General features: G+C 50.1%; 1 protein-coding gene across 4 annotated transcripts in view; it reads right to left on the reverse strand.

Annotated features, from left to right (window-relative positions):
- Positions 1 to 16,261, reverse strand: part of CDC42BPB (CDC42 binding protein kinase beta) — a 102,980-nt gene that overhangs the window by 40,981 nt on the left and 45,738 nt on the right. For all 4 annotated transcript variants that reach the window (XR_011250393.1, XR_011250392.1, XM_069559858.1 and 1 more), the window contains exons 3-6: positions 15,649 to 15,732; positions 13,602 to 13,697; positions 5,445 to 5,593; positions 292 to 385 (exon numbers count right to left, since the gene is read on the reverse strand). Coding sequence is in view for 2 of the 4 variants with exons in the window: in XM_069559858.1 (XP_069415959.1) it covers positions 292 to 385; positions 5,445 to 5,593; positions 13,602 to 13,697; positions 15,649 to 15,732 (423 nt within the window). In the remaining 2 variants the exon portion in view is untranslated. The remainder of the gene's footprint in view (positions 1 to 291; positions 386 to 5,444; positions 5,594 to 13,601; positions 13,698 to 15,648; positions 15,733 to 16,261) is intronic.

The following is a 16,261-nucleotide window of genomic DNA, read 5'->3' on the forward strand; positions in this document are numbered from 1 at the left end:
TGCCCCTCTCACCACGGGGTCTGCGCCCAGGAGCCGCCCGGGGATCTGAGGACACCTGACTCCCCCTTCTGCAGAAGGCACATAGATCACTTTCGTGAACATAAGAAGCAATCAAGATGTTTTAACCATAAATAGAAAATTTCAATTGTTTTCTAAATGGACTTGTCTTCTTAATTTACATTAATACACTTGGTTTCTTAATTGTAACTCAAATTGAAAACGTAAATAAGCCCCTTCTAACTGCAAGCAAAACACAAAACCAAATGGAAACGTTTCAACAAAAATACCTACAGTTCCATCGTCATTCATCTTCAAACAGGATCCAAAGTCGGCCAGGCGGATATGACCATTTACATCCAGAAGGACATTGTCAGGTTTAATATCCCTGTTAGTAAAATAAACACACAAATGAACCATTTCCGTGCAACACTCAGGTAGGTCACAGCCCTCCACTAGTAGAGAATCACCAGAGGAAGCGCTAGTTCGTCACGACAGGACCTAGGAGAGCATCCCTGCGGCGGTGTGGTTGGCGTGCAGCAGCAGTGAACCCCCATTAACTGTGGGGACCGGTCACGGACCCCACCCACCACCGCCCAGGCTGGGCGCTACTCTTGACCCGGGCCCACAGCAGGGGCTGGACGGCACTGCCTGCCTTCAGGAAGCCTCCCTCTGGCCAGGATGTCAGCACACGAACACACAAGGCACAGTCGCACAAGGTCTCGGCATCACAGAGCACAAGCCGTGCGGCAACTGCGATGAAGAAACAGGAGCAAACAGAAGAGGAGGCAGAGGAACGGAGTGTGAAGGGAGCCAGGTGGCCGTGGCCACTGAGAAGAGACGCCTGAGCAGGGACCTGATGCGTAGCAGGTCGGGTGAGGAACTGGGGCAGGACGGTGTCCTGCGTGTATCCCGGAGCACCACGGGCCCCTCCCCAAAGTGTATGTTATAGGCGACGACGGGGAGCTCAGAGCGGAGCAGTCTGCCAGTCACCCGCAGCAGGAAAGGGAAGTTTGTCTCCCTCAACCCGCCATCCTACCGACTGTCCTGTGTACTGGCCAACGCCGGGCAGGGAGTGGGGGGCAGTGCGGTGCACTTCAAGGGACTAGTCCTCCTTCCTGGCAGAATAAGTCTATGTGACCAGACAGCGTGACGAGGAACAGAAACTTTAAAAGGAAAGTGTTCACCTAGAAGACCGCAAGGATGCTCCCAGCAGCATAGCTGGTGACAACCGCCAAGAGGGGCTGTGACAAGGCCCACATTCTGCAGGGGGGCTCGAGTGTGGACCACCTCCAAGAGGCCAGGCCACTATGGCCTGACAGAATGCTGCACCCTGGTGCAAACACACAAAAGCCCCCGCTGCTCCCAACAACACAGTAAGTCTCACAAACACATGTGAGCAAAAGATGATTAATCCAAAAGAAGTAAAGCAAAAAAAACCCCCAAAAACCCTCTAACAAAGCATTCCAAACTGCAATAAATCTTAAATAAATACTCAGGAATACGAAAGAGAAAGCAAAAGAATCCCTCAATGACTCAGAAAAATAAAAACTACTTTCCTGGTGTTCTAGTGGTTAAGACTGAGCCTCCACTGCAGGGGGCAAAGGTTTGATGCCCAGTCAGAGAACTAAGATCCCACATGCGACAAGTCTTGGCAATACCAAAGAACAGAACTAGACAAAGATAAGGAGAAAAGAGACTTGATTTAACCCAGGGGAGAAATAGAGGAAAAAGACGATCTTAACAGAAATGAAAACTAAAGTGTAAGATGCCACAGAGGAATCAATTTAAATAAAAATCTAGGGCTGCTCTGCTGGCTCAGTGGTGAAGAACCTGCCGCCAACGGAGAAGACACAGGTTCAACCCCTGATGCGGGAAGAGCCCCCGTGCCTCAGAGCAACGCAGCCTGTGCGCGCCACAGCTCCTGAAGCCCTAGAGCCGGCGCTCCGCGGCGAGAGAAGACAGCCAGCTGGGGTCCGCCCGCGCGCCGCAGCCAGAGAGAGGCCTGTGCGGCACCCAAGACCCAGCACAGCCAACCATAAACAAAACATTAAAAAAAAATCAAATGAAAGGCAGGGAAGAAACGGAGGAAAGGATCTGAAAAAGTAAAAACGGGACAAATGATTAAAAAGGGTCAGGACAGAGCAGCTGGAGACTGAAATGGAAGACAGGGGAAGAAGGCACAACCTACGCGTAACAAGAGTCCCTGAAGAACCGAAACAGAAAACACCGTGTCTGAAGCTGAAGCCAGGACAACTTTCCAGAAGTTAAAAAAAGAGAAGACCTGAATCTATAGACTGAAAGGCTCATCGAATTTAAAAAGAAATGTGTCCTGCTTTTTTTGGAGCCAGACCAGTTGATATTGAAAGCTGATACGGAACAACCAACATGTAAGAACAGCTAGAAAACACTGAAAAGAAAGAGGTGTGATGGGGGACTTGGCCCCATGGAATTTCAAGGCTCCACGATGTGGTCCCAGAGCAGAGACGGAAAGACAACAGGGCAGAATAAACTATCCAGACAGACCAAACTCATACAGAAACTGAGCATATCATAAAGCTGCTACCTCAGATCAGTGGGCAAAGACACAAATAAATTAAGTTTGTGCAGGGACAACAGAAGAGCCTTTTAATTAAAGATAAAATCAGATCCATTCTTTATATAAGAATAAACTCCAAATGGAATTTATGTGAAAAATAAAACCATTAGAAGAAAACAACCAATAAATTTACTATATTAAAAAAATCTGCCCGTGGGACTTCCCTGGAGTGGCTAAGACTCTGGCCCCCAGTGCAGGGGGCCGGAAGTCAATCCCTAATCAGGGAACTAGATCCCTCGTGTCTCAAATAAGACCCAGTAGAGCCAAATAAATTTAAAAAACAAACAAACAAACAACAACAACAACAAAACACAAAACAAAGAGCTGAATGGAAATGTTAAAATTAAAAACAAAACCCTGCCTGGCTGCAATCCCTGGGAGCCTGTGCCTCTTGGTCTCTGCTCTGTTGGCTTCCTAGGAAGGGTGGTGCCCACCGGGGTGCTTGGCTCTGGGTCGGAGGTTCCTGCTGCTTCCTGCAGCAAGTCTCGCAGGGGTCCAGCTGCCAAAGGCGAGGCGCAGCCACTCTGTCTGCAGGAGCCTGGCTTGGGGGTGGCAGGCACTGCCTGAAGAAGTCGCCATGGCCCATGACCTCCCATGGGAAAGGGGCCCAAAGCTATGGTCTGAACCCGCCCGTCATGTCCACAGTTCTGATGGGAGTCACTCATCTCCGGCCCCACCACAGGCAGCCTTAACTTACTCAGGCACACCCCTGAGAGGGGGGTAGCGCTGACTTCCTGTTCTATCTAACTCTGCAAACTCTGTTGTTAGACTAGGTCATTCAAGCACTTAGTCTGAATACTGCATTGACTTTAAGGGAGAAAACAATGTCAAATTATGTATTTTAATGTTTCCTACTATGCCTTTACTCCTTGGAAGGAAAGTTATGACCAACCTAGATAGCATATTCAAAAGCAGAGACATTACTTTGCCGACTAAGGTCCATCTAGTCAAGGGTATGGTTTTTCCAGTGGTCATGTATGGATGTGAGAGTTGGACTGTGAAGAAAGCTGAGCACTGAAGAATTGATGCTTTTGAACTGTGGTGCTGGAGAAGACTCTTGAGAGTCCCTTGGACTACAAGGAGATCCAACCAGTCCATTCTAAAGGAGATCAGCCTTGGGTGTTCTTTGGAAGGAATGATGCTAAAGCTGAAACTCCAGTACTTTGGCCACCTCATGCGAAGAGTTGACTCATTGGAAAAGACTCTGATGCTGGGAGGGATTGGGGGCAGGAGGAGAAGGGGACGACAGAGGATAAGATGGCTGGATGGCATCACCGACTCGATGGATGTGAGTTTGGGTGAACTCCGGGAGTTGGTGATGGACAGGGAGACCTGGCGTGCTTCGATTCATGGGGTCGCAAAGTCGGACACGACTGAGCGACTGAACTGAACTGAACTATGCCATAAAGTTAAAAAATAGAGCAAAGCTCCTACACAACCAATTAAGAAAATGAGCAGAAAGCTTTCTACTTAGGGAAAAACAGGAAAGAATAAACTGTTCAAAAGGTAGTAAATTAACTTCCCTGGAGATCCGTGACAACTACAAAGACATTCATCTCTCTGTAGTGAATTAAGCAAAGTTCCATGAAGAAGAGTATAAAATCTGATGTTGAAAACAGAAACAGTGGCTGTTAGAGAAGCAGGCATAGTGATGCTGCAGGACACAGGAGAGAGAAGGGCGCTCTGGCCCAGACCTCAGTGTCTTGAAAGCAGCACCTGCTAGGGGGCAGCACCCCAGGCTCCCAGTGGCACAGAGACCAGTGCCCTGGGCAGGACCACGGGGCCCCTGGCAAGCTGCCCCCTCCCAGGGCAACAGGGTCACACTCGTGGCAGGGCACCAACGCCACCCTAGAAGCACGAACTGCATCTGCTTAGGAAATTCCCTGACAGGCTCAGAGGCGTGGCAAGTACTTAGTGAAAGAAGCCATGTAGAACCTGCGACCCGCGCAGTTCACACTCACGGTGCCTAAGGGGGAACCGCGCAACGCTAACTGGGACCAGGCGGGAAGGAGGGATGAGAGAGATGGACTTACTTACATAAGAGAGTCAAACCTCCACCTAAACAGACGTGCTCTGAGACCCCCACCCCCACCCCACAAAATGCAGCAGCAATAGAAACACATTTCTGTTAGCTGGAAATATGCAGGCAAATACCAGAAGAAACAACTATAAATTGACAATAGTTACCTATGGCAGGGGCGTCAGGGTGGAGCAGGACTGAGCACTCATGTTTTGTTATAAGTCTTGTACAACTATTTGAATTTCTAAAACTATCGCCATGAAACACTTTGATGAAAATAAGTAAAACAGAACCAACAACCCCTGCCCTCCCCACCACCCAACCCCGCAGGACTGAATCCTTGTCTTGGACAGCAGAATGAGATGGACACAGAGACGCAGGCTCGGCAACGACTAAGGCCGCTGTCCTGGTGGCGGGGGGCAGGGGCCGTGTGGTGAGCAGGAGGGGGCCTGTCCCACGCGCTGCCACCCCCGTCTGCCACACAGGAGCAGTCACACTCATTGAAGTCCTTTATGCTGCTGTGATGGGAGCCCCCCTCAACTTAACCCCAGTGTTCTGTGGGTGACCAGGAAATGAGCTCTGGGGGGCGGGCAGGGCAGAGCACGAGCCAATGGGAGGCAGACCCCAAAGGACAAGGTGACCTCAGCTGACAGCAGCTGCCACAGAGCAGCAACCCGGGAAGGTACCAGGAAGGCACCCCACATCGTGGCAGCCAAAGGGAGGACCGCAACCTCCAAAATTCTCCACAGAGCCTGGCACCGGGGCTCTGAAAGGAATGCTTTAACACGTTAATGGTGGTTTCCATAAAACACATACCAAGGTGATTACCTGTGCACGTAATGAAGCTGATGGATGGAATCGATGGCCAACACCATTTCACCAATGTAGAATCTTGCCATATCTTCTGGAAGCTTGTCCTCAAATTTACTGAGCAGGGTCAGTAAATCACCACCCACGTAGTAATCCATGACCAAGTACTGCAAATGGGCAGAGAAGACAGCATCCATCACCACCAGACCCAACGATCAGAGGCCACGCTCTTGCCGCAGAGCTTCTGGACCCACGGGGTCTGGAGAGACGGCACCAGAGAGGCTCCTGTTGCCCAGGACGCGCCCCCAGAATGTGGACCTTGAGGCACGGCTGAGTATGAAGTGACACATCCACCAGGGAACAGAGCTCAGTAAATATTCTTGTCAATAAAATTTCTGCCTGCACAACACAACCAGATGGTATCAATACAGAAGCCACACTCAATTTACAAATTGATCAGAGGACTGTTGATTTCTTGATATTGCTACATCTTGTTACGCAAACTAGCAGTATGTTATTTTTGATTTGTACAAATCTTTTTCTCATATTCTTCAGAAATATTTTACCCCAATCCCTTTTTGTTTTTGTTGAATGATTCTTTTATTCTATAGTACTTCACAAATTTCAAGTTTCATATGTATAATTTCATGTAATCTCACAAAAACTTCCTTTCTCAGTCCCTACTCTTATATTGCCCTTCCTCCTTCACTCTCCCTATAGGTAACCACTGGTTTATTCTAAGACTGCTTCTTTTTTGTTATGTTTACCAGTTTATATTGTACTTTTTAGATTCCACATATAAGTGACATATACAGTATTTGTCTTTCTCTGACTTCTTTCATTTAGCATAATCTCCTCCAAGTCCATCCATATTCCTACAAATAACAAAATTTCATTCTTTTGTATGGCTGAGTAGTATTCCATTGTGTGTGTGTGTGTGTGTGTGTGTGTGTGTGTGAGAGACAGTGAGCACACACATGCACACAACCACACCTTCTTTATCCATTATCTGTTGATGGACACCTACGCTGGCAACTGTAGAAAAATGCTACGAACACAGGGGTGCATGTGTATTTTCAAATCAGTATTTTGCTCTTTTTTTGGGGGGGGGGCTCCAAAATCACTGCAGATGGTGACTGCAGCCATGAAATTAAAAGACGCTTACTCCTTGGAAGAAAAGTTATGACCAACCTAGATAGCATATTCAACAGCAGAGACATTACTTTGCTGACTAAGGTCGATTCATGGGGTCGCAAAGAGCCAGACACGACTAAGCGACTGAACTGACCTGAACACCTACAAAGGGAACTGTTGGGTCACATGGTGTTTCTGTTTTTTGAGCAGCTGTCATCCTGTTCTCCACAGTAGCCGCACCAATTTACATTCCCACCAACACAGCACGAGGGCTCCCTTTTCTCCATAAGCTCGCCAACACTTATTATATATGTTCTTTTTGGTGACAGCCATTCTGACAGGTGTGAGGTGACATCTCACTGTGGTTTTGATTTGTATCGCCCTGATGACTAGGGATAAAGAGCATCTTTCCATGTACCTGTCGGCCATCTGCATTTCCTCCCTGGAAAAATGTCTAATCAGTTCTTCCACCCATTTCTTAACTGGGTTAAAGAAGAATAAACAATATTTGCAAAGTATCTGAAGAATAAAAGAGAAGGACGTCTCCTAACATACGTTATAAAGAACTGGAAATTAAAATAGTTTCTGTTGATTCATAGATAAGAGCGAGAGTCTAATGAAATACAAAATCCGAAAAGAAAATCTGTGGAAATTTCCCCTAGCGCAAAGGTGGCCGAGGCAAGAGCAGACACACGTCCACGGTGCCTCACTGAGGGGCCCAGCCCACAGCTACGAGCTGAGCCTCCATCCTCCGAGGGTCTGCTCCACGCAGGGCTGGTTTCCACATGTGTAGGGAGGACCCCTCATGTGAGAGACAGCACCTCAGGCTCTGGCCCCACGCGGGCTCTGCACTCAGCACGCACCGCAGCCTGATCGCAGGCCGCGCTCCCTGGGGAGCTGAGCCATCGCTACTGCCAGAGAAGCTTGCCGCCTGCACCTGACCTGCTTTCTCTGCCCGGGAACCTCGGCGGCAGCCACAGCTCGTCTGAGTAATGCCAGCAGGAAGTATACCAGCTGCTGTTGGTGACTTGCCTGATCCTGGACTCCACGGGGGATTCAACTCCCCCGGGGCCAACGGTGGTAAGAGCTGTGAATGGTTCAGGGAGGGAGCCAGTATGCGGGGACGGGCGACAGGCACCCAGCACTGGATGCTCTTTGATGGACCACAAACCAGCAAGCGCAAAGGACGCCACTTCATTGTTTCAGTTCAGTTCAGTCGCTCAGTCGTGTCTGACTCTTTGTGACCCCATGGATCGCAGCACGCCAGGCCTCCCTGTCCATCACCAACTCTGGGAGTTCACTGAGACTCACCTCCATCGAGTCGGTGATGCCATCCAGCCATCTCATCCTCTGTCGTCCCCTTCTCCTCCTGCCCCCAATCCCTTCCAGCATCAGAGTCTTTTCCAATGAGTCAACTTTTAGCATGAGGTGGCCAAAGTATTGGAGTTTCAGCTTTAGCATCAGTCCTTCCAAAGAAATCCCAGGGCTGATCTCCTTCAGAATGGACTGGTTGGATACCCTTGCAGTCCAAGGGACCCAAGAGTCTTCTCCAACACCACAGTTCAAAAGCATCAATTCTTTGGAGCTCAGCCTTCTTCACAGCCCAACTCTCTCATCCATACATGACCACAGGAAAAACCATAGCCTTGACTAGACGGACCTTAGTTGGCAAAGTAATGTCTCTGCTTTTGTATATGCTATGTAGGTTGGTCAAACTTTTCTTCCAAGGAATAAGCGTCTTTTAATTTCATGGCTGCAACCACCATCTACAGTGATTTTAGAGCCCCCCAAAATAAAGTCTGACACTGTTTCACTGTTTCCCCATCTATTTCCCATGAAGTGATGGGACCAGATGCCATGATCTTCGTTTTCTGAATGTTAAGCCAACTTTTTAACTCTCCACTTTCACTTTCATCAAGAGGCTTTTTAGCTCCTCTTCACTTTCTGCCATAACGGTGGTATCATCTGCATATCTGAAGTTATTGGTATTTCTCTGGGCAATCTTGATTCCAGCTTGTGTTTCTTCCAGTCCAGCGTTTCTCATGATGTATTCTGCATATAAGTTAAACAAGCAGGGTGACAATATGCAGCCTTGACGTACTCCTTTTCCTATTTGAAACCAATCTGTTGTTCCATGTCCAGTTCTAACTGTTGCTTCCTGCCTGACCTGCATACAGATTTCTCAAGAGGCAGGTCAGGTGGTCTCGTATTCCCATCTCTCTCCGAATTTTCCACAGTTTATTGTGATCCACACAGTCAAAGGCTTTGGCATAATCAATGAAGCAGAAATATATGTTTTTCTGGAACTCTCTTGCTTTTTCCATGATCCAGTGGATGTTGGCAATTTGATCTCTGGTTCCTCTGCCTTTTCTAAAACCAGCTTGACCATCAGGGAATTCACGGTTCATGTATTGCTGAAGCCTGGCTTGGAGAATTTTGAGCATTACTTTACTAGCATGTGAGATGAGTGCAATTGTGCAGTACTTTGAGCATTCTTTGGCATTGCCTTTCTTTGGGATTGGCATGAAAACTGACCTTTTCCAGTCCTGTGGCCACTGCTGAGTTTCCCAAATTTGCTGGCATATTGAGTGCAGCACTTTCACAGCATCATCTTTCAGGATTTGAAATAGCTCAACTGGAATTCCATCACCTCCACTAGCTTTGTTCGTAGTGATGCTTTCTAAGGCCCACTTGACTTCACATTCCAGGATGTCTGGCTCTAGGTGAGTGGTCACACCATTGTGATTATCCGGGTGGTGAAGATCTTTTTTGTACAGTTCTTCTGTGTATTCTTGCCACCTCCTCTTAATATCTTCTGCTTCTGTTAGGTCCATTCCATATCTGTCCTTTATCGAGCCCATCTCTGCATGAAATGTTCCCTTGAAATTTTCTTGAAGAGATCTCTAGTCTTTCCCATTCTGTTCTTTCCCTCTATTTCTTTGCACTGATCGCTGAAGAAGGCTTTCTTATCTCTTCTTGCTATTCTTTGGAACTCTGCATTCAGATACTGATATCTTTCCTTTTCTCCTTTGCTTTTCACCTCTCTTCTTTTCACAGCTATTTGTAAGGCCTCCCCAGAGAGCCATTTTGCTTTTTTGCATTTCTTTTCCATGGGGATGGTCTTGATCCATGTCTCCTGTACAATGTCACGAACCTCATTCCATAGTTCATCAGGCACTCTATCTATCAGATCTAGGGCCTTAAATCTATTTCTCACTTCCACTGTATAATCACAAGGGTTATTCACTGTTTAAAGATGTGCAAATAACAAACTTCTGTGACTATGAAAAACAGACTATCTTCTTCAGAAGATATGCTAGAATAACAACTTCCTAGAGGAAACTTTTTGTGATAAATCCTCCCTCTCCACAATCAGAAGGACTTTACAGATAGTGTTGAGAGGCACACGCAAACTAGCACAGGCAGGAGACATCAGCTCTTCAGGAGAAAAAGTACACGGAGTGGACAAACACCCTGACTGTGACAAAAAGACCAGAATAACGTCCGCTCATTCCCTGTCTCAGTGACAGACTTGTTGGCACCTGCTTGGCCATGGGTACCTCATGGGGCTGGCATCACATGGAGGGAGGGGAACACAGGAATTCAGAGTGACAGGCCAGGAAAAAACCCAACCGCAGGTGATGGAGGGCCCAACCGGTGGCTATTGCACAGGGACTCCCCACCGTGGACCCCGGGGGCAGGGCTCTGAGGGCAGAAGGGAGCCGGCCCAGGCGGGGGTGCCCACCAGACAAAGGGTCTGAGAGAAAGGGGCCAGTGAGCGAGGCGAGCAAAGGGGCAGCCGGGCCCCGGGGAGCTCCGGGCTCCACTCTGCTCGCAGCTTCCCCTGGCCGCCCAGTGCGCAGACCAGACTGGCAGGAGGGGAGCAGAGCTGGAGCGGGCTGGGCAGGAGGTGAGGGTGACGGCACGTGGGAGGGTGGAAGGGGAGACGACCCGACAGAGGGCAGGTAACCCGGGGGAGAGGCCACAGCACCTGTGGCTGGACACGCGGGGTGAGGCAGAGCCCATGAAATGAGCGGCCGAGACCTTCGGTCCCTAAAGGAACCGGTGGGGGCAGGCAGCGCCACGGCTAGCCGAGCCTCCACTGTTTCCCTGTCCACCTAGAAATCTGAAGAAAAGTCAGAAAGTGTATCACAGCAGCGCTAGAAATGACCAGCGGGCTCCTGGAAAACAAGTTTACAGGGAAAGGAACCTGCAAGGGCTTACAGGCAGGCGAATAAGAGAAAGCGACCGGCTATTTCTCATGTCACGTAACAGGATCCTGACTTCAGTCAACAAGGCAATGCCCTTTCAGACTGGTGAAACAGCTTTAATTTCTACGAAATGCCCAGTTTAGATGCCCACAGCAGAAACTGTGACGTGGACGGGCTCTGCAGGGTGGCCTCCCCGTCACAAGACCCCTCAGCCCACGGCACCTCGCGCCCAGTGGGGCTCCGCCACCTGCTTCCAGTCTCGCTCCTCCTCGCATCCTCCCCACAAGGCAGTAACTGCTCCTGAAGAGCGCCGCTGGGTGGCAGAGGCAGGAGCCATGCCCGGCCAGCAGCCTCGGGTTCCCACCAGGCGGTGGCAGGCCTTGCCTGCCTTGTCTCGCGGCTTTCCGTGTCTGAGGGGCAGCCCCCTACACTCACCCAGAATTCCTAACTGGCCATTGTAACTCAGAATAAGCCAGCAAAACGCTGTGCTGGCTGTAGGAAAAGTATCGGGGAAAAAAAGACCTGCTCTTCCTTCTTCCTAGTCCTCCACAGAGACTTCATTCAGTTCTTAACAAAATAGGAAGTGAACTGGAGGCAGTCCACTCGAAGCAGCAACACTCATCTGGAAGCAGCGGCTGATGGAGAGATGGCCCTGGGGGGCCCTCCGGCCAGAGGGCGGGGACCAAGTCCTAGCACGGTCCCTGGATCTGTGCAGTGGGGCCCTCTCCTGCCAGAGGGCGGGGACCAAGTCCTAGCACGGTCCCTGGATCTGTGTGGTAACCTGGGATGAATGATGCCCTCTCCCCTTGACCCAGAAAGTGTTCACACAATCATGAAAAACCACGGATGACTGACTCGCCTGGCCACTGGGAAGACTGACTGATAATCAATAGGCTGTGCCCAATAAGCCCCAGCTGTCCCCTCTCAAAACAAACACATATTTTTAAAAATCTAAACAAAGAGTCTAACATACTGTGTTTCCTAGTCCCGGCCTACTGAATCTAAAGGATTTCTCTGAGGTCTGAAAGAGATTATTTTAAGATAAATATAAGAAATTCTACATGATTCCACTTCCTGGAAGCACACAGAGTCCACTACTCAGAGTGAACTCACATGTCACCTGAGGCTCTGCCCTGCAAGTCTCGTGCGGCCACGGCTGGGGAAACGTGCCGGCCGCTCCCCGGGCAGAGACCAGTTTCCCCGAGGTCCGTGCAGACTCCGTCCACTCAGAGCTCCATGGCGTGGACATCTCCAGGTTCAGGCAAACCTGGAAAGTCCTTCTCAGAGTTAAAAGTCCTAACAAAGCCATCATGAGTCACTCAGGGCCCAAGCCAAAGGTCTGATTTACCTCTCACTCCAAACTGGTTGTCCTGCACCTGTTCGTTTTTTTAATTATTAAAATTAGAGGCTAATTATTTTTACAATATTGTGGTGGGTTTTGCCATACACTGACATGAATCAGCCACAGGTGTACGTGTGCCCCCATCTCAATCCCCCTCCCCCACCTCCCTCCTCATCCCATCTCTCTGGGTGGTTCCAGAGCTCCGGCTCTGAGTGCCCTGTTTCATGCATCTAACCTGGACTGGTCATCTATTTCACATGTGGTAATGTGCATGTTTCAATGCTATTCTCTCAAATCATCCCACCCTTGCCTTCTCACACAGAGCCCAAAAGTCTGTTCTTTATATCTGCGTCTCTCTTGGTATCTCACATATAGGATTGTCGTTATCATCTTTCTAAATTCCATATACACGCATTAATATACTGTATTGGTGTTTTTCTGACTTACTTCACTCTATATAATAGGCTCCAGTTTCATTATTCATCTCGTTAGTACTGATTCAAATGTGTTCTTTTTAATGGCTGAGTAATACTCCTCTGTGTGTATGTACCACAGCTTTCTTATCCATTTGTCTGCTGATGGACACCTAGGTTGCTTCCACGACCTGGCTACTGTCAACAGTGCCGCGATGAACATTGGGGTACACGTGTCTCTTTCAATTCTGGTTTCCTCGGTGTGTATGCCCAGCAGTGGGATTGCTGGGTCATATGGCAGTTCTATTTCCAGTTTTTTAAGGAATCTCCACACTGTTCTCCATAGTGGCTGTTCTAGTCTGCATTCCCATCAAGAGTGTAAGAGGTTCCCTTTTCTCTGCACCCTCTCCAGCGTTAACCGTTTGTAGACTTTTTGATAGCAGCTGTTCTGACTGGTGTGAGACGGTGCCTCACCGTGGCCTTGATTCGCATTTCTCTGGTAACAGTGGCGCTGAGCGTCTTCCACGTGTCTGCGAGCCATCTGTGTGTCTTTTGCACCTGTTCTCTTACACGTCCAAGCTCACCCCACCCACACGCGCGAGTCACAAAGTGATGAGCTGACACTGCAAGTGAGCCCCAGCTCCAGTCAGAACAAACAGCCGACAAGAACACGGGGACCAAGAGTCACCCCCAAACCTCGTCAGCAGCCCCAGTGGGGAGGGCTGCAAACCAGCACCTGCTGCCTGACATGACCGCCTGGGAAACGTGACAGAAAAGCCACTCAGGTCACGGCTCCAATGTTCTGAATTCCCCCAGTTTCTTATTCTCACATATAATCCAAGATAGAAAACCCCCATTTCATAATAAACCAAGTGAAGAAAAGAAGCGCGCTATCTAATGATCAGAGGGAAAAGCTCACCTGATGATCACACTGAAACCAACCCTCGGGTTATCGTCAAATGCACATTTAGGCAACGGCAGACCCAGAGAGCCTTACTCGTTTCCAGTGGTGGCACACAGGAGTCAGAACCCCTGGGAAGACGTCCCGGGGCAGGCCCGCGGGGCCCACACTTACCAGGTAGTTCTCGTCCTGGAAGGCGTAGTGCAGCGTGGTGATCCACTGACAGTCCCCGTTCACCAGCACGTCGCGCTCCTCCCGGAAACAGGCCGTCTGTAAAGTGGGGAGTGAGCCAGGCTGTGTCCACTGGGATGGTGCCTGCAGGGCGCAGCCCCGAATGGACGCAGGCTCCAAGGCCACAGCCCCTGCCCTGCAGTGGACAGAGGCTCTGAGCGGACACAGGCTCTGAGTGGACAGAGGCACTGAGCAGACGCAGGCTCTGAGGCCACGGCCCCCACCCTCCAGGCCTGCAGTGGACGGAGGCTCTGAGCGGACACTGGCTCCGAGGCCACAGTCCCCCCACCCCAGGACGCAGGGACCAGGTGCGTGGTGTCTCCCCCTGAGGGCTCCCACAGCAGCAGAGGGATCTCTGCTCTCTCCTGCCCCCGTGGCCCCACCCCGAGTGTGTTGGGGCTGCTGAGAAGTCACCTCCCCCCAGGGGCTCGCACCCACCCCTCCACACGCCCCTTCCAGGGCCAACACACGAGATTCAGCCCAGCTCACGCTTGGACTTGGTGCACAGTATGTCAGTCATAGGTTCTGTGTAACCAGGTTTAAATTTAGAAGCAATATTCAACTCTTCAAATGTGCTCATGCACCATGACTAGTGTGACAAGGTGAGTCATCTACCCCTAAAGCTTTTATAATTTTTAACGTTTACCCTACACACTCATCACTCGAGATTAACATAACAAGTTACATTACATACGGCCCAACTAGCTTCTTTCATAAATCAATCACTTCCGTAAAAATTTAAACTTCAATAGAATTTGCTACTAGTATTTCTTTCCCCATGTACTTTTATTTGGTCCCTAAACTTTCATTCAATAGTAGCTCTTCCCCCAAGAACTGCTCCAGTGATTTTCCTGTGTTCACCGACCTGCCAGCGATGACAGGAAGGGCTGCTGGGGCTGTCGGTGATGGGTGAAGATGGAGAGGGGGGACGCGGAGTGGACGGGGCGGGGCGGGGGGGGCGGGGGCAGAAAAGGCCAAGTCATGGGAAGCCTGCATTTCGAATCCAGGTGACCACAACACTGGTGACAACTCAGTCAACCAACACACGCTTGAGCAATGACACGTGTAAGACCTTGTGATTGGTGCTGCAGCTGGAAAGAGGACATGAGTGTCGACAGGGGAGGGGGGAAGCCACATGTACTTTAAGAAGACGGAGCTGGGTGGCCAGCAGGGTGCTGAGGCGGGAGCCCCAGAGAGGGAGGAGGGACGGCCTGCGCTCAGGAGAGCTGCGTGGCCATCAGCAGTGCTGTGTACTGTCCACACAGCGTGACCACTCGCATCGGCAGGTAAACATCCATGAAAACAGCAAAGGGGCCACCTGGAGTTACCAGGAGGGGTCAGAGTGACAGGATGAGAAGGAATTTCCAGAGGAGGAGGTGGTGGTTCTGGACGGGGGTCCCTGGGACAGACAGAGGGCAGCAGCGGCCTGGAGGGGGATGGAGGGGACAGGGAGAGTGAGGCCAGGGCCACGAAACAGCGGCCACCCAGATGGACAAGGAAGAAAGAAACAGGCTGTCCTGTAGTGTTCACCTACTTTTATTTATAACCTTCCCTCCCCTAGAGGAGGGAGGGCAAAACATTCCCGGATTCAAGAATCCCTTCTGCACCAGGAGCAGAATTGAGATAAGATGCCCGAGGGTTTTTTCCTGTTTTTTTCCAGGCCCATGATAGCTTAGCTCCTCGACAGGGGCTGAACCCATGCCCCGTGGAGTGGACGCTCGAAAGTCCTAACCACTGGACCACCGCCCCCAAAGACCCGAGGGGGCTCTGGAGAGAGGCACCTGGCCAGGAGCCAACACCAGGAGGGGCAGGTGGGAGGGGCTGAGGGCCTGCTGACAGAAAGCAGCGGCTCTCATCAACGAGGGAAGGACGGACAGACAGAAGAAGGTCCAGACGTGCAGGACTGCGGTTCTTACCCGCTGGGCTCCATCAGACCTTTCCTGACATAGACACTGCCAGTTTACGGATTTATTTAAGGCGCCACACCTACCTCTGCTCTTTTCAGCATTTCCCACTTGTTAAGGATTTTCATGGCGTATATTCGTTCAGTGTTCTTCATTTTGACAACAGCAACCTGTCATACAAATGAGAGTTCAACAAAAATTCAGTTAACGAAGCACAAAAGGTCAGCAGCACATTTCATTAATTACAGAGAAAACTTAACTGCCTGGAAACCCTGGAAAATGAGCTGTTAAGGAAAGTAAAGTTTTCTATATAAGCAAAGATTTGCCATTTTAAGCATCAAAACTTGATTTTAGGACTTCCCTGGTGACACAATGGGTAAGACTCCACCTGCCAACGCCCGGGACACAGATTCAATCCCCGGTCTGGGAAGGCTGCATGCGCCTCGGGGCAACTAAAGCCTGCGTGCGGCGCGCCCCGAGCCCGCACCCCACGCTCGGCCACAGGGGAGGCCACCGCAGGGAGAGGTCTGAGCACCTCACCCAAGAGTGGCCCCTGCTCTCTCGCAGCTAGAGAAAGCCCGAGCAGCAACAAAGGTCCAGTGTAAACAAAAATAAAAATAAATTGATTAAAAAAAAAAAAGTCAGTTCTAGTCACATGAGGCCTGAATGACTGCAGTCGCTGGCTCAGCCTCCATCACT

Source organism: Ovis canadensis, chromosome 18 (assembly GCF_042477335.2).
Source record: "Ovis canadensis isolate MfBH-ARS-UI-01 breed Bighorn chromosome 18, ARS-UI_OviCan_v2, whole genome shotgun sequence".
NCBI lineage: Eukaryota > Metazoa > Chordata > Mammalia > Artiodactyla > Bovidae > Ovis > Ovis canadensis.